Source organism: Falco cherrug, chromosome 1, assembly GCF_023634085.1.
Source record: "Falco cherrug isolate bFalChe1 chromosome 1, bFalChe1.pri, whole genome shotgun sequence".
Taxonomy (NCBI): Eukaryota; Metazoa; Chordata; class Aves; order Falconiformes; family Falconidae; genus Falco; species Falco cherrug.
The window spans coordinates 71,659,953-71,681,572 of NC_073697.1; the positions used below are offsets into that span (position 1 = coordinate 71,659,953).

At 46.8% G+C, this 21,620-nt stretch overlaps 1 protein-coding gene and 1 long non-coding RNA gene across 4 annotated transcripts; one reads left to right on the plus strand and one right to left on the minus strand.

The window, feature by feature from the left end:
• Positions 1-210: 210 nt before the first annotated feature.
• Positions 211-12,378, plus strand: LOC102053593 (tRNA methyltransferase 10 homolog A). 3 transcript variants are annotated; one of them, XM_055699408.1, is made up of 8 exons: positions 211-329; positions 1,634-1,935; positions 2,955-3,117; positions 5,019-5,090; positions 5,611-5,685; positions 6,686-6,835; positions 8,057-8,162; positions 11,741-12,374. In XM_055699408.1, exons 2-8 carry the CDS (start codon positions 1,661-1,663, stop codon positions 11,905-11,907), a joined length of 1,008 nt encoding a protein of 335 aa, XP_055555383.1. In that variant the 5' UTR covers positions 211-329; positions 1,634-1,660; the 3' UTR covers positions 11,908-12,374. The 3 variants fall into 3 exon arrangements, with proteins under 3 accessions (XP_055555383.1, XP_055555376.1, XP_055555389.1); XM_055699401.1 differs by having other exon boundaries at positions 218-527; XM_055699414.1 differs by having other exon boundaries at positions 256-280; positions 11,741-12,378.
• Positions 12,379-18,525: 6,147 nt separating this feature from the next.
• On the minus strand, positions 18,526-20,504 carry LOC129736455 (uncharacterized). Its single transcript, XR_008733071.1, has 3 exons — positions 20,430-20,504; positions 19,835-19,916; positions 18,526-19,421 (listed from the first exon to the last, which is right to left on the minus strand). It is a non-coding gene; the product is annotated as an uncharacterized LOC129736455 (long non-coding RNA).
• Positions 20,505-21,620: the final 1,116 nt, after the last annotated feature.

Here is a 21,620-nt window from a genome sequence, read left to right on the forward strand (position 1 = left end):
GTGGCTCCCCCCCCCGCCGCGCCCGGCGGGACCGGAGCGAGCGCAACTCTCCCTCCCCGCCGCAGCCAACAGCCGCTCCTCGGGGCGGAGCGGGGAGCTCGCCTTGGACGCGCGTGCCGGAGCCCGCCCCCTCAGCGCCGCGTGACCGCCGCCCGTTGCTCGCCGGGACTTGCAGTCGTGGCCGGCGGGGAGGTGCGCGCGCGGGGTGGGGTTTCTGCGCCGCCTCCTCGCCTCCGCGGGCCCCCCCCGCCCGCGGCCCTGCGCGTGGGGCGGCTGGCGGGTACGTTGCTGCCCGGGCTCTCCCGCCGCGTCCGTTACCCCTTGAGGCGGTGAGGGGGAGCGGGGAGCTGGGGCTGGGGCTCGGCTTTGGCTTTCCTCAGATGGCAGGAGGAGGAAATGGCGGCCTCCCAAGGGCCTGGGGAGTGTGACCCCCCTGCCCACGCCCGACTGGAGCTGCCGCCTGTGGGGGGATCGCGGCCCTCGCGGGCTCCTGTGGGCGGGGGAGGTTGGTCCTGTGGAGTTATGAGGTACTTTGGCGCGTGAGCAGAAATAATGGGTGTGTTTCTACGTATATAATGTGTGTATACAGAGATACGCGTATATATAGTTGTATGTGTGTATACGTATCTATATATATGTAAACAGATGTATGTATAGAACGCAGTATCTGCGGGGCGTGCGTGCTGTGGTGGTGGCAGACTCATGCCACGCGAGGCCATGGTGTTCGGCACCCACAGTCGTCTCTACTCCCTCGACCTTCTGTCTTAACACCGCCATACTGGGCCATCGGGGTGTGTTAGCCAAACCTTACGGTTTTCTGCTGCTCTGAGTTTTCTGGCTCTTCTGTTACTGAAGAAGCCAGGGCATTGTTTCTGCATGTTGGCTCTGTAGATGCAGTGTTCTCCAGTGAAGTAGTTATCTTTGGAAAAACTGTGCCACCATTGAGTATAGGGGCACATTAGTATGAAAAAACAACACTTGCCATTGGAAAGGTACATTGGAAAGGTATAATTGTATTTGATTCGAACGGAGAGTGTTTTGCTGAGTAACAGTTTAGGTTGTTCATTCCCTTATTTCCTGTGTTTTGTCCCCTGACAGATGGCCAATGTTTCTGGTTCTCAGAAGAAATAAAAATTAGTTTTTGGAGGGGTACAGCTAGTTCACACACACACAACCCCCCTCCTCCCCCCCACCTCCCCCCTGGGCTTTAGTCTCTTCAAAATTATATTTCTCTAACATGCTGCCATAGTTATATTGAAAGATACCTCTGATTTTTTCTGTTTGAAAATAGTTTCTGTACACGCAATAGTGCTGCTTATGCTTTTTGTTTGACATTTAAGCCAGTACGCTTCCTGACTTTTAGGCAGTTGTGTTTTCACAAGATTTTTAATTGCAAACTCTGGAATAGCTGTGGATGTAGCAGGCAGAGTTTTAGACATGAACTGAACACAGGTTATTATCTCTGCAGTATTTTATGTGTTACTGTTTGCAGAGACACTAACCTAGCTTTAGACAAAAAAAGGCTGTCTCTTATTCATTATTGTTTCTTTATTCAGGTTTATGGTAGGTGCAGAGTGATACTTACTCTATGCGAGCTTGTTAATAACACTCGTACTATTGTTTTGTCTTACAGAATTGGTGAGGGAAAAGTTTGCTTTTCATGACATATTTATCACGTGTTAAGAAACAAGTTGGTGAACCTGGCCAAAAGCTCATGTCATCAGAAATGCCAACAGGAAGGCCAGAGGTGCCAATGGAAAATGCCATGTCCCCTGACGGTCCTGATGTGGAAGGAGAGGTGAAGTCAAGTGACAGTCCAGTAGGGAAACAGGAGGCAGGCTCAGACAAGGAAGAATGCCTTGAGCCCGTGTCCAAGAGGCAAAGGAAGAAGCTTCTGAAGCAGAAACAGTGGGAAGAACAGAAAGATCTACGGAGGTACGGTTTGCAAAATAGCTTTCCAAGGACATTTTTAGTGTTTAGTGCCAATAGTAACCATGTGTCAGCAGAATTTCTGTGTAGGTTGCTTTAGCAAGTCAAGGCAGTTGAACCAGTTTTCTCCCGTGCCAGGTTTAAAGCAGGCTACTCCACCTGCATATGAAGAAGGTATAAAGGTAAGCATCCCCTCTTCATACTGGAAGTGTTTCTCAGCTTGCCGAGGCTATCAGGAGAGGTTCAAACTTGCGTGGTTTTGGTTTGTCAGAAGGGAGAAATAGCATGTGGCCTTGTGCCTTTCTGAATGGGCTGTGCCCTCTTTCCATGGCGCTGGTACTTGGTGAATCTTACAAAGACTGTGAATAAAAAAATTTCTTTTGACACATGAAATGCTGTGCTACAAGTTATGTTGGTTTATGATTTGTTAACATAGTTTTGGAAGATGATGAGCTTCTGTTTTTTTCTGTTGAGAGAGTGCGTTATGTATCTGCAAGTGGGCTGGTCGTAGTTTATCCTTGATGTGCTGAATGTGAAGTGACTTCCTGAGGCAGTGGTTGTTAAAGTAGCTGTCTCCAGAATGTGATCTCCCGACTAACTGCCTGCTCGCACTGGGGGAGCAGGAGGAAGAAACAATTGCTTCGGAAGCCTTTTGAAAAACTGTTCAGTGGAACAGGAGGTAAATTGCCTCCCACATTCTGACCCTGATACTGCAATTTTGACAATCTTTTTGATTGTTTCTATTCTGAGACCTGACTCAGAGCATCCTTAAATCCATGACTTCCACTATTGAGTTCATTAAATTTGTGTTAGATGCCTGTCTTTGGAGGTACATAGAGAACCTCAGAAAGATGGAGTGTGTGTTTCATGCTGGTATCAGCTTAGCACAAATGCAAGCAACAGGATAAGTTTAAACTACCACAGTCAGGGGACAGCCACCTTGATATGAAAGTATGCATTTATGTGCACAACACATACCTCAGCAGGTTTGGCACTGTTTTTTGAAGATTTGTTTGTTTATTTAGGCAGAAACGAAAAGAAAAACGCCAGAAGAGAAAACTAGAACGTCAGTCAAAATTGGACTCCAATAATGAAGGGAATGTCAGAAAGCGTATGCGAAGGGAAGTTGTTCCTAGTACACTTCGCCTCATTGTGGACTGTAGCTTTGACGATCTGATGGTGCTGAAGGTAAGAGGAACTTACCCATCACATATACATGTTGAAAGAACCTCTGGTGACAGTATTGGTGCAATGTCAGAGCACAGAAACTGGAGAGCAACTTGCAGAGGACAGTTAGTATGTTTCAGATTGTGATGACTCCCAGACCTGCTTGTGTCAGTAGCTGAATTTTTTAGGGTTTGGAATGTTACCTTTATTTAAGCTTGCCAAAGATTCTGTTTGCATTCATGGAGATGCAGTAAGTTGATTTGATTCCAAAACCAGGAATATGGAAACAGTTTGTGCCGTGTGTTCACCATGAAGTTAGATGCAATTCTGCCTCAAAATAGTTTTGCTAGAGGGGCTGCAAATGCCACATCCAGTTACTTTCTCTTTCAAAGTAGATGTGAGGTTCCCAGCCGTGTTAGTAAGTATCTGTGGAAATGAGAATTTTGAGCGTCATGATGATACTGAGCTTTTCTTCTCAGTCACATGAGAAGCAGTTGGGACAGGAGGACGCTATTCTGCTCATACCTAAAATTTTAGAGTGGATGAAAGGATGGGTGAGATGATCACAGGGTAGGTAAATATCAGAAAGTTCAGCATGATATATTCAGCCACCGAACAAGGCACTTGGTGTGGTGTTTTCAGATCAAAAAGCTTTAACTCTACTAGGAAAGTATGTTAATCTGCAGCCTCCTCTAGGAGTGCAGCCTTTGGTTTCTGAGGCAGACCTCTCCCCTCCCTGTTATCCTGAGCCCTGCTGCTGCCAGGGACTTTGCTGTTCTGCAGGACTGCTTGAATTCAAGCTTTTGCAAAGCCAGTCTGGCTACTTGTTGAGTGTAATGCCGGGCTTGTATAGCACTAGCGGAGGCTTTTGCTGCCTCACTGCAGAATTTTTGGGAAGCTCCAGATGGCATTTTGGAACTTGGTTCCCTGAGGAACCCTTCAGCAGCGCTCCAGAAGAGACCAGAGAACCCCCTTGATAGTTTTGGAGATGCTGACTGGGCGTTTCTTGCTGAGCTTTGTCCTTCGTGAAACACATTTCCCTCCTTGGTCAGGCAGGCAGAGCCCCTGTTAAATGTGATCTAAAAACTGGCACTTGTGCACATGTTTGGCAAGGCTGAAGCATTGTAAGCGAAGGTGGCTGTGGCCTTTGGCAGTGGGGTTAATTAAATGCTTTTCTAGTGTCTGTAAAAACTTGCATTACAATACTGTAATGATAAAGTCTAGTTTACAGAGATAACAAAACATTCTCAAAGTACTACATGAATCAAAGCAATATAATGATATTTCATTTTAAAGTGGGAATCAGTTATACTTACAAACTGCTATTTTGGGGGCACTGAGAATAAAACTGTGTAATATACCATACAAAAACCATAACTAGCTGAAAATTAAGTCTGTTGCCTTTTAAGTAGTACTGGTTACCTGTTTCCAATTTTTCAGGTCAAAATGCCAGAGCCGGCTACTAAATTATTTGTATTATTTGGGCCTTCTTCACGTTAATTAAGCAAACGCAGTTTTCTGAAATATGAACTGTTATGTTCTCAGGGTTTTCTCATGTATTTCATGGGTGTTGTCACAACGATAAATCTGCTTGATTCCTCAGATAATTTTGAGTATGTTATTACATATGATTAAATTCCAGTGATTTTTTTTGTTTTGTTTATTTCCTAGCATCATGCAAATCAAGCACACATGTAGAGGTGTCTCTAAACACACTTTTGTGGAAGATGTGTTTCCTTGTCAGCGTAATCCCTTCACAATGGCTGTTTTTTTCTCAGGGTTTGATGTCCACACTATCAGTATCGCTTTTGCCAGTTAAAAGCTTCCTTTTTCCTCTCTTTAGCTTCTGACTGGCTCATGGTAAAGCATTTTGTGGTGCTCTGTCTGAAGGACTATGTAAAAACAAATTGTGTTGTATACAGGATGTTAAGAAGCTTCACAAGCAAATTCAGAGATGTTATGCAGAAAATCGCAAAGCATTCCATCCTGTGCAGGTATGTTTAAACAATCTGAGCACTGACTGTATTGCCATGTATCAAGCATATGAGAAAGGTAGCTGTGGCTTAAGTGGTGAGAACTGTAGTAGAAAAAAAATCTGCCTCTTTTAGTGAGAGAATTATTTCTATTGTAGTAGGTTAATTTTCAAGCCACATGTTACAAAATTCTCCATATATATGAAAAAAAGTGAGTGCATGCAGATGAAGAGTGCCAAATACTGGCATGCCACTAAGATACTGTGATGCCCAGTATTATCTTCAACAGATGGAAAAAAAAAAAAGTGACTGTAAGTGCATATTTGTCTTTTAAATATGTATGAATATGGTCTTAGTACCACTTCATCTAAAGAATTATTGGTTTTAATACTAGCAACTAGAACTAGCAAATACCAGCAAAAAAAACCCCAAAACTAAACCCAGCAAATAGTTAAGGGTAGAAAGTGTGTTGTACAGAGAGGAAACAGACTGACGTGTTAACATTTCAGTATTTTGTACCTCTTGTTTGTTCTTTTCGAAGTTTTATTTGACCAGCCACGGGGGACAGTTGAAGTGCAACATGAATGAAAATGACAAAGGATGGGTGAACTGGAAGGTGAATAATTGACTATTTCTGTAAAAAGAGAAAAAGTCGTCCTGATTATAGTTGCTAACTAGGTTGTTCGTTGTGAGGGACCTGTGCTTTTTCCATGTGGGTTTTTCTATGACGTCAGAGCAGTAGCATGTTAGAAATGGTGTGGGTCTTTGTGTTTTTAACTACTTTAACTTAAATAAGCCAAAGACTGCTTGTGTTGAATCTAGATTTGATTTTTGCTTGAAAAACTCTGCACACATCTATTTTTACCGGTGTTATTAAACAGTTTCCGTTCTCTGATAGACCAAGCAAGACTGCTTGATTTCGGCAGTTCTGACAGTCATCTGTCTTAACAATGGGGGTTTTTTTCTTGGGAAAAAATAAGGCTCTGAAGTCATGATGTGATTCTCTTGTGTGCACCTTCACTTCAGTCATGTTGCCTCTCAACACTAAAGTGGTCTTTAGAGAAGTGGATTGTCTTATGGTCAAACTCATGTTGGCTTTCTTTGCGACTTCCTGTTAAACCAGTATTCCAGCAACTTCAGATGAAGAGCACTCTGTGTAAAGAAGAAGTTTTACTTTTAGCATGTCTTCTGCGATAGCTGCTTTGCAGAAGCATAGCATAAACCTCTCTGATCAATGAAGTAATGTTAATTAAGCATTTACTTCTGGTTTGACTTTTTTTTAGGAAGGTGGACTTGAAAATTACTTGGATCCCTAGGAGAAATATGTTAACATTTGAAAGGAATCACAAGAACTTAAGGATTCGTAAAGTTCTTTTGGGGTTTCAGAAAATTTTCTGGTGATTTTTACAAGTCAGTGCTGTAGGACCTGTGAGTTACTTATGCAGAAATCGATCTGCACTGTGCTATGGCTATGCACTTAAACATGAATGAGGGGTGTGGAATGACTACATACTATTGGATTTATTTTTGCTGGTTCCATCTCGGGTCTGTAAATCTTGCCCAGCAATTAATCAGAAATAATTGAATGTAACTTCTTTCAACTACCTTTTTTTCAGGATATCCAAATTAGAACAGAGCACTACAGTGAGCTAATAAAGAAAGAAGACCTAGTATATCTTACCTCAGATTCCCCAGATGTTCTCAGTGAGCTCGATGAGAAGAAAGCCTATGTGATTGGAGGACTGGTGGATCACAATCACCACAAGGTAAACTGTGGGGTCCGTTTCCTTACAGAGCCTTTTTTTTTTTTTTTTTCCCTTGCACCTTATTTGACATTAATGCTGTTCCTGTGTGAGCTAACAAAAATAAATAACAAGAAAAGTTATTCAAAAAAGACTTAATTCAAAAAAGTTTTGAAGAAATGGGGAAAAAGACTTGGTAGTTCTGGTAGCTATAAAGTAAAACTTGCTAGCAATAGGTTGTGTTCCAAAGTGCAGCCATGCTGAGCTTTTTAGGTAGGATTTTATTTTTTAATTTTAAATCTAGGAATGGAATTAATAACACTGCTCAGCTTACTGAGGGTTCTACTTTCAGACAAAAGGGTTTGGTTTCTGTTCATGTACTTGTGTGTCTGTGCATGTGCGTGCGCTTGTATGTGCATGTGCCCAAATACAGATGAAGAACAGCGCTTGAATCCTGGATGTCTCAGTTTAATGCGTTTGCTTGTCAGGAGAACTTGGCTAAGTAACAGACATACCTTTGGCATCTGGTTCCATACCTGTATGTGGGATCATGCTGTGTGGACCTGGAATGTCACAAAGACTGCAGCCAGGAAATTAAAGCACTGTTACTGCTTTTTCTTCGAAGATACTTTTATGTAGTTTCTGGTGACATGTTTAATATTGCAATGTGATGCTGATATTTTCAATGATCCCCCAAAAAGGGATGGGTCCTAAACCTTACGAAGTGGTACCTCAGCAACTAGTCCACAGCTGAAAGTTAGGAGAGAGCTAAAGCAGATCCTTGATATAGTCATTATGGTATAAAGTGTTTGCACAGTGTTAAGAGGTCTTTTTTTCCCATCTTGGACACGGGAGTTGCCAGGTTTAAAAAAGAAAACAACATTTCTTTTTCCTTTACTCTTCCTCTGGAAAAATACCTGGTTACTGCGATCTGAGTAACTTTGTAAGATCACCTTTAAAGCAGGCTGTGGCTGACACTTTCTAGAACTGTGGCTGCATGCACCAGTTTTGTTTATGATCCTTTTGACAGTACTCACAATGTGTCATATATTCAAAGTATCAAGTTTTACAGAGGTAGCCCTTGAAGCAGGTACTGTGTAATCAGGGTAAGTTTCTCTTTTGTAATTATCTCCTAAAGGAAGATTGTGGCCAAAACTCGTGCCAGAAAATGTAATTGTAGGAAACTGTATGGGCTGCTCTGAAACGGTGACTCTCATTCCAGTTGTTTTGGTGTCTTTCCCACAGGGAATTACTTACAGAAAAGCTGTAGAGCAGGGAATTGGTCACGCGCAGCTCCCGCTTGGGAATTTTGTCAAGATGAACAGTCGGAAAGTGTTAGCTGTCAATCATGGTAAGTTTTAAATCACAAAATTATGACTTTATTCTAGAATATACTTGTGATATTCAGCATTTGAACCTTCAACATGTGCACTGTGCTGTAGATGCCTACCTCTTACTTGGTGATGTTGATAGGACTTGAATCTAGTTGCCTTTGGGATACAGTAATTGACCTGGCCTTTAACTGTTTTAGACACAATTAAATGTAAAGGATGGTGTCTTAGCCCCTTAAAAGTGCACCTCCTGTTGTGTTGACACGTCCCATGAGTAATTTTGAGAGTCATACCATCCTGGCCTTGTTTCCAGGCTTAATGTATAAGTGAGTAAAATGCTGAAACTTCCCATGTATTTTATCCCAGGGAAGGATAAACATTTGTAATGCTTTCACCTCTTTGGACAGTTTTGTTCAGCAGTAACTCCTTAGGTACCTGTAGGCTCGCCTCATTTGTTATCAGCAGTACTCCACCGACTGAGTTTTCATAGCTGTATCTGCACCTGCTTTCTTGGTTCTGATTGAAGTATACGATTGCTCACCCGAGTCTTGAATCCTACTCCGTTTAAACTTTCAGTTCTACTATTAGATTACCTTTCCCTGTCATTAAACAAAAGTGTAGGCAAAATAGAGCCTACTCAGACCTTTGTGGAAGTTTTTGGCATGGTGTCCAAGCCTGTTTTGCCCCACCTCACATTCTTTTATCTTACCTTAGTTTATTTTAAGTTTATTCGATTCTGTAACACATTGCTTGTTGATAACTTTATTTTCTTAAAGTGCCGTTGGTTGATGAGGTACGTATTTGCATGCTAGTAAAGATTATTTACATGTGGAGGAGAATATAGTATTATCATCGGAATCCATGTCTTTGTTAAGATTTTACATTTCTAAAACTTGATCTTTAGCCGTAGCTTTATGTAGGCAATAATAGGACTTTATGGGTTACTAATCCAAAGTTATCCCAGCTATAGCTTTGTGCTGGAGTTTTCCTGCAATAATCTTATACTGACCTCTAGTGTCAATATTTCTGAAGGCTTTCTTCTACATGTTTAAGGGCTGGATATACTGGGTCGCTTAATTGATGCTTTCATTTATCTGCTTTATGGTCTTGTGCATTTTTCTGGTGCCAGGTATTTAAATAGGCATTTGATTTCACTGCACTTTATTTGGCGAGCTTTCATTTTGCGTGAGCTTGTCTTCCCTTGCCCTTCTCAAACATTTTCAGATCACGGCTGAAAGGCTCTTAACGCGGAGACACTTCGTAAGGCAAGGATTATACTAGAGCAGTGTTTTGCTTAAGGTTTCTGGGCAGGAAAGAAACACAACCCCCCCACCACCAAAAGCAGAGTTGCCTTTACTAGCTGTCCCAAAGGCTGTTGTATATGGTAACCCTGATAGCTTACAAGCTGAGCCTAAAAGACAGCTTTCAGGGCAGTAAGGCATGAGTAAGGTGGAGAGAATCAAGCTGCCTCTCCAGTCTCCTGTTCTAAATTTTGTGTAGGTGAGGAGAAGGACATTTGCACCGAGGTTTTTGTGTTTTGCTGTGAGTACATCCACCGTGCTGCTTAGTGTAACTGCACCATTGCTCGCCCTTTCTCTTTTGATTTGGTAACTCTGGCCTCGGTGCAGCAGTGGAAGCAAGCCGAGGACGGTACGGGGCTCAGCAGAGGAGACTGCAGGGCCTGCCCTGTCCCTGGGGAGCTTCTTGTGACAGGTGTGAATTTGGGAAGTCCTGTAGAAGGAGAAAGTCCTTCCGAGCGGCCTTGTCAGGCTTTGAAGTGCCTTAATGAAACTGGCCGTCTGGTGGTGGGAGACTGGCGGTGTCAGTAACAGGGCAACTTGCTTGTTGCTTTTTGCTTATTTACTTAGAATCCTCCTCTCCTGGGATTGACTCTCCATGCATTTCCACGGGCAGTTCGGTGCCTGCATTGCCATGTTAAAAAGGCATGAGGGAGACGGGTATGTGTGAAATACTTGATGCCAGGAAACTGACACGGTGTAAGAGGAGACTTTTCTTTTTTCCTTGACTCGACCTGGAACTATCAAGCTTGGATGATCTGAGATCCATGTAAAACACTGTGTTGCAAAGCACAGCTGCAGGTGTAGCTGGGAGAGTGTGTTTCCTTCTGTTCAAGTTTGTATGCCAAGGCTAATGCTTTGTAACGTACGCTACAAGACGGTGTTGCTTCATTCCAGCCTGCAGTGGAGGCTGCCGGCTGTTCCCACTGCCGCCTTGTGTCCTTGCACAAGACTGTTGCTGCTATCGCAGCCCATCCAAGGAGCCTCTGTTCTCCTGTGGAAGCCACTGTGTTTCCATCAGTTCCGTTTTCACTATGCAGATAAAGGAAGTTCCAAGGCAAGGGAGAGGAAACGTGCTCCTTACACTCCTCTTGTCTCTTCAGCCGGCATTTTTGCCACAGGTGCTTTCTGCAGTAACAGCGATAGTGATACAGTCCTTGGAGAGCTCATGCCTTCACAGTACATTGCAGGTGAATAGCCTGCTTAGTGAAATGGCCAGCTCTTCAGTATCAGCGTCCCAGGGAGCAGCTGGCTGTCCCGTCAGCCTGGGTGCAGGAAGCCTCTAGTAAATGTGACAGTTTTCTGTAACTTGGCTCTCGGCGAGTATGAGGTCCATGCTGCTCCCCCATTTCTGAATGCCTGCCTAATTCTCTGTCAGGCTTTTTTCCCCTCCAGGGCTCCTTTGAACCTTTCTCGTATGCTGTCGCTCGGCACTGAGGCTGCTTGTGCTGCGGGCGTTCTTTGAAGTCAGCATTCTCCGGTGGTGTCAGCACTATTCCTGTAGCCCCCAGCCAGACGAGCCACCCCTCTGTCCCGCATTTGTCATCCAGGTCTGGCTTACTCGCCAGCCAGAGGGCCTCCTGCAGCCTTGCCTGCTGCTGCCGAGCCACAGTCTGTGTTGAGTGGGTTTTTGGATAGCCTGGGGTTGTTCTAGGCAAGAATCTGCCAGTGAGGTTTGTATGTAATGCTGTCTGGGGTTATTGTCACTTAGGGAAAGTTTTAGGAGCTGAAACAGGAGGAGGAGGAGGAGGAGGAGGAGATGGCTGCTAGAGTCAGCATCCTAGAAACGGCAAGAAGGGGTCATGGAGTTGGAGACTAATAAGGATTTTTGCCACAAGTGCAGGTGTAAAAGTAAGAGAAAGACAATGACGGCAGGTTTCAGGAAGACTTTGGGCTGCGCTTATGTTAGGGAGGGGACCAAGTCCTTGTCAAGGTGCATCCACAGCAATATTCCTGTCAAACGAATGTGGGAAAGCATTAGTGCCTGTATAAAGGGCAGTGGTGAGAGCTGCAGTAGTGGGGGGCCGTTCCTCTCTGTCCCCGAGGGCAATTAATTCAAAGTGGAGCCGCTGCAGGAAAGCGCTGCGGTAGTAACTGGGGGCTCACAGTGTGCTTGGCTTTAGGCTGCGGCTGTAGCAGACTTGCCGTGTGCGCTTCTGCTTGTGCTTCACCAGATTTAGCCTGAAGATGCTGCAAGCGAATGCATGAGAAGCTCTGTAAGGATGGATGTGGGAGGTGGTGCTATCAGCAGTTCTTTTACCTCCTTGTTGAAGAGCTGGTGGTCTTTCTTGATGTTGCAGTGTTTGAGATCATCCTGGCGTACCTGGAGAAGAAAGACTGGAAGGACGCCTTCTTCAGTGTCTTGCCACAGCGGAAAGGGGCTGTTGCATTGGGAGAGGCCGATGATTCGTCCAAGCGTGCTCTGTCTGGAAAAAAAGATGGAGACGATGACTCGGACAGCGACTAGGCTTCACAATGAGACGATGGGAAAGATGGGACACGTAGTCCGTGGGATGAAGTTTGGACGTGAAGTGGTTCTGCTCCAAAGACCATCTGCTGCCCTTGTGACACCGGATTGTCCCAATGCTCGATAGTTCCGTAGCTGGCCCAGAGCTGTTCCTGGACATGAAGGGCAAAGATAAATGTGGTTTTTTACCCTGAAGCTTCCGTATTAATAGCTTATTTTTGTAAAAAATAAAGTAATGGCAAATGTAGAATTTATTTTGTTTCCCAAGGAAGCGATTGCATTCCTTTTTTTTTTTTTTTTTTAATTCTTTTAAATGTGACTTTTTCTACATACCAAGTTGGGCACGTTACCCAAGAGCATTAGTAGATGCTATTTGAATGGATGCCGCCTTCTCTGTTTCTGCCCTAAGTTTTCTTGAAAGCGGTGAATGGTGACCTCACAACCTGTTCCGCTAGTGCCGTTGCCAAGTGTGCATGAACACTTGGCACAAACAAGCAGAAATTCTAATTTTCCTGAGCTCCTCAACAGACAATCACCAGCAACCAAACTGCCTTCATCAGCTGAGCCACGCTGACTTGTATACCATGCGCAGATAGCTGGGGTCGGTAGATGAGCTACGAGCGTGGGGTTACGCCAATGCTTTAGACTTCAGCTTGAGCAGGTTGGACGTCTGCGCAAGCGCGAATCACGTGCCTTGGCTGGCACATGGTGCGCATGGAGTTGAGGCGTCACGATCGCTTTTGGTTACTTCTCGGTCCTCCTAGCAAAATTGATCACGGAGCCTCAGAACAGTACCAGGAGACAGGAGCTCTCTCTTTCAAGTCACTTACTGAGTTTCAGTAGGTCTGATTTATGACATGATCCTGCGTGCATTGTTTTCTCTGTCAAAATATTTTTCCTTTACAAAAAGAGGCATAGTCTCAGTTTTGGCTGGATGTTCTGGTTCCACTCATTTCTAACTGACTGAAGTGCTCTTGCAAAGGACGGAAACGGAGACCGTGGAAGCGTGGCTTCGCTTCAGGCTTGTGAGCCTGCCCCATCCCTTTCTCCTGTAGGGACTAGCCAGGTAACTGCAGCTTCTGAGCAAGTACAGCTTCCGCGCGGGTCAGCTGAAGAGCGTAAGAAGACGTCATCGTAACTGTTGTTCTGAGCTGAGCTGGAATCAGGGGGCTGACCCAGGCATGGCTTGGCTTGTATCCATTTTCATTCCTCCCTCTGTTGTTACTGCTTTCAAACGGAGAGTAGAAGTGGGATCCCCACAGGCCTGTAAAGGGTTGGCAACCAACAGGTTGTGGCTTTCTACAGTCGGTGCGTTTCTGTCTGTTCTTTTTGAACAGCCGTAGAAAAGCCTGTTCTGTTAGAAGGGTGGCTAGTGGCTCAAGTAATGTGGGCTTTTTTGTTAGGCTTTACAGAAATGTGATTGCTTTTGTTCCCGAAACGAGATCAGCTTTTTCATGAGAGCATTGCTGCTCTTATTTCTGTAACAAGAAGTGCAGCGTGAGTATGCCCACCGTCTATTACACTGATTCTCTGATGTAAACGTGCCAAGCAATGCAATTACAAGGAGCTACATCGTTACAGCTGAGGTTCTGCGCGTTAATGCACATAGCACCTATTAAACCTGATCTAAGGCTCTTCAGCCTCTCTAAGGTTTCCTTAAGATGGTTTCGTACACGTGCCTCATCTCCTCAGGCTTGAGAGTGCACGAGCAGGTGGCACAGACAAACTGGGGACTTTGGAGACTTTCTGAGTGGGTCCGAAAGCCTCTTACGGCATTACGCAGCCTGTCCTGCATCGTTGCCAGTGAAATGAGGCCAACGCACCCGCGCCGTGCGCATGCACGTATTTTCAGATCAAGCTGTTGCAAATCTGAAGCTTACCTGCCTGTGGAGAAAGAGAAGGAAAAGGTGCTCTGCGGTATGTTGCTCTTGGCACCGGGAGCCTTCCAGCTCGGCAGCATCACAGCAGCTTGGGGACCGGCTGTGCGGCCTCTTTGTACACATTGCTTGTCTCAGTCGCCCGCTCTTCCTGTCCTCTCGCTGGCGCCTTAGCCAGGAGTTGGGGCATTGCTGCTGTTTCCCTTTGCTCTCTCTTTGTGCTAAGCTCGTCAGGTGATACTAGGCTGAAGTTCATGCCTGTGGTCATGCGTCGTCTCTCCCGGATGCTGTCCTCGGGATGTGTTAACTGGCGAGATAGAACAGCAAGCGAGAGTAGACTGGGGTTTCGATGGGCTCAGCCCTCTGGCTGCTGCTGCCGTTCTCAGCCTTTCAGCGTCCTACACTTCTGCAGCCACCTAGAAGAGGCTGTTCTTGGCGGGCCTGGACTCACACCGATGTGCGCACTGACCCTTTTCTAAATGCTTCAGGTGCCTGGCTGTTCATCAGTGTATTCACCAGCTGTAGACACGATCCTAAGAGAGTAAAGCGGTGATTTGCTTTCAGGCAGCCGGTTGCGGCTATGTGAAGCGACGTGTTCAAGAAGCCCCAAAGGGCCCATTCTTGCAGTGAGTCCAGTGTGAAGTCACTGTTGAAAACAGCCAAATTAGTTGCAGCACATGAAAATTGCCCCAGCGTCAGGTCAAATGCGAGACGCTGAAACCTTTGGCTTTGGACGTTTGTGAGAGGTTCTGAGAGAACAGCTTGTAAAAGCAAGCGTGCTTGTGCGATTTGTGACCCCTCCAGCGCTTGCCATGGTGCTGCAACTCCTCCTGAGAGAGCAGGGAGGCAGTCCTCCTGTCTCACCAGCGTCTTTTTGCAGCATGAAAGCGGAGGCTGGTAGGCTGGCCATGGACCGACACGCCTGGGAAAAAGCATGCTGAGCGGTCTTGGCCTTGTGCTGTATTTTGCTTGGGTCCTGATATACGTGCCGCCACGTACTTCACATGCTGTGTCCTGTGTCTTTGTTTAATGCCCGAGTGCCTGTGGCTGCCTCTGTGAAGAAGGTCGCGGACTCGCCAGGTAGTACGTCCTACCTCTGCAGCAGTGGTCAGCTGGTTGAGAAGTCAGGGGGCCAGCAATGCGTATTGGGGGACGTTTGAGTGATTCAGTATTTTTAATCTCATCTTACTTTGTTGCAGGGAACACCTGTTAGATATTTTTTCTTGTCTTCTCTTGTAGAAGGAGAGTGGGTGTGGGCTGGGGAAGTCGGTTACCCTGGTGTGAATTGTAGAATCCAGGTGTGCGGCATGACTGACTTTCTTGCGAGGACACTGTTAGTGCATTTCTTCTGGCTTCCTGTCGTTCTCAGATAGAATTGAAGTGTTCCTTTACTTAACTACAGCGAGTAAGTTACAGAGCTGGTAATAGTCAGTGTTATTCTAATGCATTTTATTCTACTTCTTGACTGCTTCATGACATTGTTTGGAACGGCTGCACAGGTAGCTGAGTTTAGCGCTCTGTGTTTGTTTTTGTTTTTCAGGAGGCTCTGAAAACTTGGCCATATTCAGTCATCACGATCCAGTGGATAACTCCTGCTTACTTCTGCGTTTGCTGTGCACTCCAAAGAGTTCACGTATTTCTCGAGTGGGCCAGCTCTGCAGTGATAAGATTACGTCTGGGGAGAAGGATAGAAAGGAGTACTTGCAGAAGAAGCTTAGTTTGCAAGCTGAGGACTTCACGGAGCATTTAGCAATAGTTGACATGGATGTGTGACTGTTGAAGTCAGGGTACTACCCGAACCTTCTCAGTAACAGCAGACACATCCTAAGCTTAGAGACTCCCAGCTTTTTGGGGTAGGGACAAGCAATAGTTCAGAAGCTGGGACATCTAATTTTATCAGAGGACACAGAAACGTCGCTGCCTCACAGAGCAGTCTTGAGAGTTACTCTGCCGCTGCTGCACCCTGACGTGATTGTAAGAATCTGCTTCAGCTTCTCGTGCTAGTGAATCCAGGCCTCTAATAAGGCAGGCAGGTGGGATCAAGGATAACGTAACACAAACAGCTTTAATGCTTATCTTGAGTCACAGGTTGAACATAACCTTGTTCTTCTCTTTATTACTAGGATGGGTGAAGTGCCCTTGAGAGAGCTTTGTTGTCAGACGTCTAGCAAATACAGTCACGGGTGCTTTGGAAAGGGAAATGGGTGAGAAGGTGCAATTGATTGTAACTATCCTTGCAAACTATTGCCCTTCTGGCTCTTACCACGTTTGTTCCATGACCTGTCAGCTTCAAAGTTCATGGAGGGAATGCAACCGTGCTGTTGAAAGACTACATTAATGTGGTTGCTTTAGTTTTGGTTCTGTTCAGTAGTGATCCTGTGAGGCCTCTGCGATGTAATTAAGGTTTTCAGGCTCAGCTGCTGCAGCATGGTGCTGAGGGACAGCTGGTAGGAAACACTCAGGACAGAGATTTGAATGGGACTAAGACAGTCATGAGTACAGCCCAAAAGCATTTGGTCAAGTTCAAGTGTGGCCCGTTCAACAAGTCATTACCACAGCCCTGTCAGTGTGTGGTCACTTAACCCTGCTGTCTGGTTTCCAGCTGACTTTGTAGTGTTTACACCTAAGACACCAGGGAAGTTGCAAAGCACTGCCAGCTCCTGTCCTGCTAGAAGCTCCGTCCCCATTTACTGCAGACGGCAGACTCCTAGTCTTGTGCAGCTGTACAGAAATTACATATCTCGGAAAATGTTCCCCATTTACATGGCTTTATGCGAATGAGTTTCTGCCTCTGTGGTCTGAGTTGGCAGGCAGACCTGAGTAATGCCCACTCTGTGTGACTGGCCTTTGGCCAGCCATTCATAAAAACTCTGTTTCCTGAATGTGCGGCCACACGTTCCTTCAGCCTTACCAGCCTGCTCCGCTGGGGGCTCTAGCACAGCTGGGCACGTGCAGCAGTGAGTGAGCAGCACGAGAAAGCCGAGCTGAGGTAGGCCACCGGGTCTTGGCATACTCCTCTCCTGCAGCGGGAGATGGGAATGGAGGTGGTAGTTGTGACTATAGTAGGCATGATTTGAAGGCAGGGGCCCTTGGAAAGAGAACACTGAGCTCTGCGCTGAGCTAAGCTCCTCTTTCTTTAACGCTGTGCTGCCAGGGTTTCTCTCCTTCCCCGCAAACGGCCAGATGCCTTGAGTGAGCTTGTCTGCACCGAATCATCTGAGTCTGGAAAACAGATGGGAGTAGGGTTGACTTGTCACCTTGCCTTGTTTTTGTGAGATTTAATTGGCAGAGGTATCTTTTAGATGGGTAAGCCCCAATTCTTCCGCTTTCACAGTCCACTCACAGGGCCTGAAAAAGGGCCAGATGCATTTCTGTCCTTGTTGGCTGTATTTCAACGGCTCGAGGTTTGCACGGTGCATTGGAAGGCTGGTTTTGGTCTCATCCTGTCTCGCCCGTGTCTCCCCCCTCCGCATTGGATGCTACAGTGTGTGCTGCTTCTCTGCCAGTCGTGAGAGCTGTGAAAGCAAATTCCAGCTTGCTGTGAGGCAGACGACTGCAGTCATTGTGCAGGCCACATGTGGCAAGTCCAGGGTCTTTCTTTTTCTTTTTTTTTTTTTCTTTTCTTCCCCAGTGCCTAGGGCTTGGTGTGCATCTCTGCAGACAGGGTGTGCGTGCCCCTCTTCCTACCCCAGTATGTCTGTGACTGCAGAGCCAAGCCTACACACAAGAGCTCTTTGTGCAGGCCTGGCTGAGTCACGCAAACAGATGACCCTGATGCCAAAAGGCGTTGCCTCTGTCCCTCTTTTCATTTAGCTCGCGTCTCATGTACCTGTGCAGCATGGTTGGGTTGAATGACTTGAGGACAAAATACAATGAACATCAAATTGTTTTATTAGGAAGTCTGAACGCCTGTCTTTATAATCTAAGTGCTCAGGTCACATATTTCTGTATGTGAAGGTGGCTGGGAGATGCTTCAGCGGCTGTGAATAGGGGAGGCCTCCGCTGGAAAAGGGATATCCGTGGTTTGGGGGCGGCCGTGGTACAGGTGAGATTTCTGGTAGAGTGTGAGGGCAGGACGGCCTCTTGTTTCCACCACACTTTCTCAGCTGTAGCTCTTCCCTGGGAAGAGCGTGTCTGCTTGCGCTGGACCTCTCTTTCTCAGCATTGCGGACAAAAGATGTTCTTTCTCCCTTTCTGGAAAACATTTTGGAAAAGCAAGCTGTATATTACGAGGCTAGGCTTAGGATGCTGTTAGGCTCGTTTGGCTTTGTTCGGTACGCAGCTGAGAGTATAGAAGCACATCTGCTCTTTGGCAAAGAAGCCTCACTGGGCACCGCTGTCGAAAAGCAGAGGTGCTTGCTTTGGAGGTTTCCTCTTCCTCCTTCTAGTTCTTAGGTAAGATTCCTCTTCACCCTCTCCTCCAGCTGAGTTCCAAGCAATAGTAAATGCTGGCAGCGTCAGAGCTGGCATGAGTGGCTTTGTTAAAATGATCACGTACGCTGGGACTGGCTTGTGTTGCCTCTGTGTGCTTCAGAATGGGCACAAAGAGGTGACGGTGGCGTTCCTTGGCAGCGCCAGTATGTTTGGCTTGCCCTGACTGGGTAGAGGGTGCAAGAGTGGGCTTTGGTAGCTGGAAAGGTCTGAGGAGGCCTGACGTAGCCTGCAGAGAGTGAGGGCGAGATGTTAGCAGAGGGCGGATGCCAGAGTTTGTTGGCAGAGGGAGTTTCAGCTTGCATGTGACTTACAGGAGCAGACCTCAGAATGTCACAGGCTCACGGAACGGCTGGGGTTGGAAGGGACCTGTGCAGGCCATGTCGTGCAACCCCCTGCTAAAGCCGGTTTGCCTCGAGCGGGTTGCACAGGGTCGCGTCCAGGTGGGGTTTGAGTATCTCCAGGGAAGGAGGCTGCACAGCCTCTCTGGGCAGCCTGTGCCAGGGCTCCGACAGCCTCCAAGTGAAGGCGTTTTCCCTCACACTCGGATGGAATTTCCTGTGTTTCAGTTGGCGCCCGTCGCCCCTTGTCCTGACGCTGGGCACCACTGAAAAGAGCCTGGCCCCATCCTCTTGACACTTGCCCTAAAGATATTTATGTGCACTGAGGAGATGCCCTCTCACTCTTCCCCAGGCTACACAGGCCCAGCTCTGTCAGCCTGTCCTCGTAAGGGAGATAGTCTAGTGCCCTGATGGTCTTTGTAGGTATAAACCGTGCACCGCAATGTAAAAGGAGGTTGCTCTCCAAGGGGTTTCCAGTGCTGCTAAAACTTGGTACTTGTATCAAACTTGTATCAAATGTGATACACGTGTAACTACACTTGTATCAAATTGCCTGGCGTGGCTTGTACTTAGGAGCATTTTTGTCGAAGGCTGGCCATGATCAACTGCAATCACAAAGTTACCTTTTTCACAGGAGGAGAACCCAAAAATTTCTGGTTGTGGGGTTTAGCTTATCCCTCATTGTGGCAACCTCCCTGCAGGTTTTACGTGGCCGGCGTCATTTCCCCGTCTAGGCTTCTCCGATGTGGAGGGAGAGGCTTCAGCAGAGTCGGGCTGTTGATGTTCTCTGCTGCACCTTCCTCAGATTTCAGCACGTCTTTCTCAGTCAGTTCTCAATCCACCAGGCTGAACACAAAGTCTTTCTCTGAAACGTGAAGGTAGCAGAAATTTTGTTCAAATTCCCACTTGCTGCTGATCTGGATGTCTGGGGGTGAATTCAGGAGTTCCCTTACCACGTTTTCAAAGGGCTTAAAGACACGAGAGAGACATTTTGTTTGCTTTCTGCCCGCCCCCAGCCGCCCAGAGCCCCAGTGGGAGAGCGCGTTTTTCCGCCCCGCACCAAACCGGAGAGCGCTGAGGTGTGAGTGACTGCTTTCTGTCTGCTGTCACCTGACTGCTCAGCGCAGCCACAGCTGGGCCCAGTGCACTTTGCTGGTCCCAATTCCTTCCACCTCGGCAACGCCACTCAGCTCAGGTCGATGAGAATTTCAGGGTTTGATGTGAATGTACAAGAGCGCGTGCTTCTCAGAAAGGGATGCAGGTGTGTATCTTTGTTACCTTGTTTACTTGCCCTTGCAAACCATTCTTGGATCTTGGTAAGGGAGTCTGTCTCCAAAAGTTGGCTGATTTTATCCAGCACCTAGAAGACGTACGGGATAGTGACCATGAAAGAAGAGAAGCTGATTCGTGACAGTTTTTGCATGTGTTTCCATTTAGCCCTAGCTGTGTGAGTGTGGGCTTTATGGCCTAGCCCAGGGTGTCCCATCAGGTTTGCCACAGTGTGAGCAAAGGACGCCAGCCTGCAAAAGGTGATGTTGCATGAGCGCCGTGTACGCGGCACTTCAGAGACACCGCAAGGAAACGCTAAGAGTGTTTACTACGTGGAAAGCCCCTTGCATGTGTCATGCCAGATTGACAGGCTGCTTTTTAGAGAACAAGTTTCAGCTGTGTCGTTCCACCAGTGATTGCCCATAGCAACTTCCAGGTAGGGGAGAGCAACTAAGGAGTAAATGCTAAATACGAAAGCCAGTAGTCTCCCCACGGGGGTGGTGGCGGTGGGAAATCTGGCCATTGAAGTCCCACACCATCCTCAAGAGAACTAGGAACGCATACCGTGATAGGAATCCATGTACGGTAGCCCTCGTGTCTTTACCTTTTTTTCCTGATCTGTGTCACCGAGGTCAGAACTCCCCTGGACGCGAGCACGGTCGCGCGAGCTGACGGATGGGGAGGAATGCTGGGTGAGAGGCGTGTCCTGGAGTCCCACTCTGTGTGCAGGTTGTGCAGAGGCTTGGTATCGTTTCTGCAGAAGCTTTTCCAAAAGAGAAAGCAACGTGTAAAGGAGTGGCTTGACTCCATTTCTGCAGCGCTTAAAGGCAGTGTGAAACGTAGGGCTAACACTAGTCCCCAGCAAGGGAGTGCAGCAGAAAACACATCTGAAACTGTCGCTCGCTTGGACAGGAACACCTGTAGGTTAACTGCATTAGGTTAACTGTTACAGCTTCTACTACACATTGCCGAGATTGCAGTACATATCTACGGCAAATGCGTAACGCTGGAGGAGAATGAGAGTGATGCCGGGTAACTACTGGTGGAAGTCAGGTGAGGAAGCCATTAAGGCTGCAGCTTGAGGCTAAAGAGTTATGGCAGCAGGAATCCTTTACTGGAATTTATGAGCACAGCTGCAAAGTTGGATCTGAACCTCAGTGTGTTGCTTCTAGAGAACGGTGTCAGCCCAAGCAGAACTGCTGGCAGTAAGTAATCTAAAGAAGCGTTGTGTGTGAGGGGAGGAGGCTTTCTCCTGGGCTTGCTTGTTGTATAGCGTGATGTTTTCTCCCCGGCACTACCAAATCAGAGTAGCGTTAAATATCTGAACACGATACAGTTATGGTTTAGCTGTCGTACTGCTTGACACCATTTCCCTTCCAAGCTCTCATATTCTACATGTGGGATGCTGACATCCCTCTTTTTTGTTTTGCACTGTCCTCCTTAGCAATCGGAGGCCATCAATTCAGGTTACAGTGTTGAGAAGTGAGGGAGAGTGTGCCGCAGTAAAGAGCCATGTCTTTTCCTTCCCATTACCTTTCCAGGCACAGTAGAGTTCTTCCCAAGCCTTTCGGGAACATCGGCACGTCCTTCTGGGTGTCCTCTTGGCAGGCTGCTGCTTACAGCACAGACCAGAGTGTTGTTTAATCCTGTGCAAGAAACCAAAGGATACAGTCTTTCCTACAATAAACACGCGCAGTTAACTTGGCAGGTGATCTCCAAGGAGAGTCTGTGCTGGAAGGATGGAAAAGGGAGGTATCGGACCTGAAGTTTGTAGGCCCTGATACAGGGCTGATGG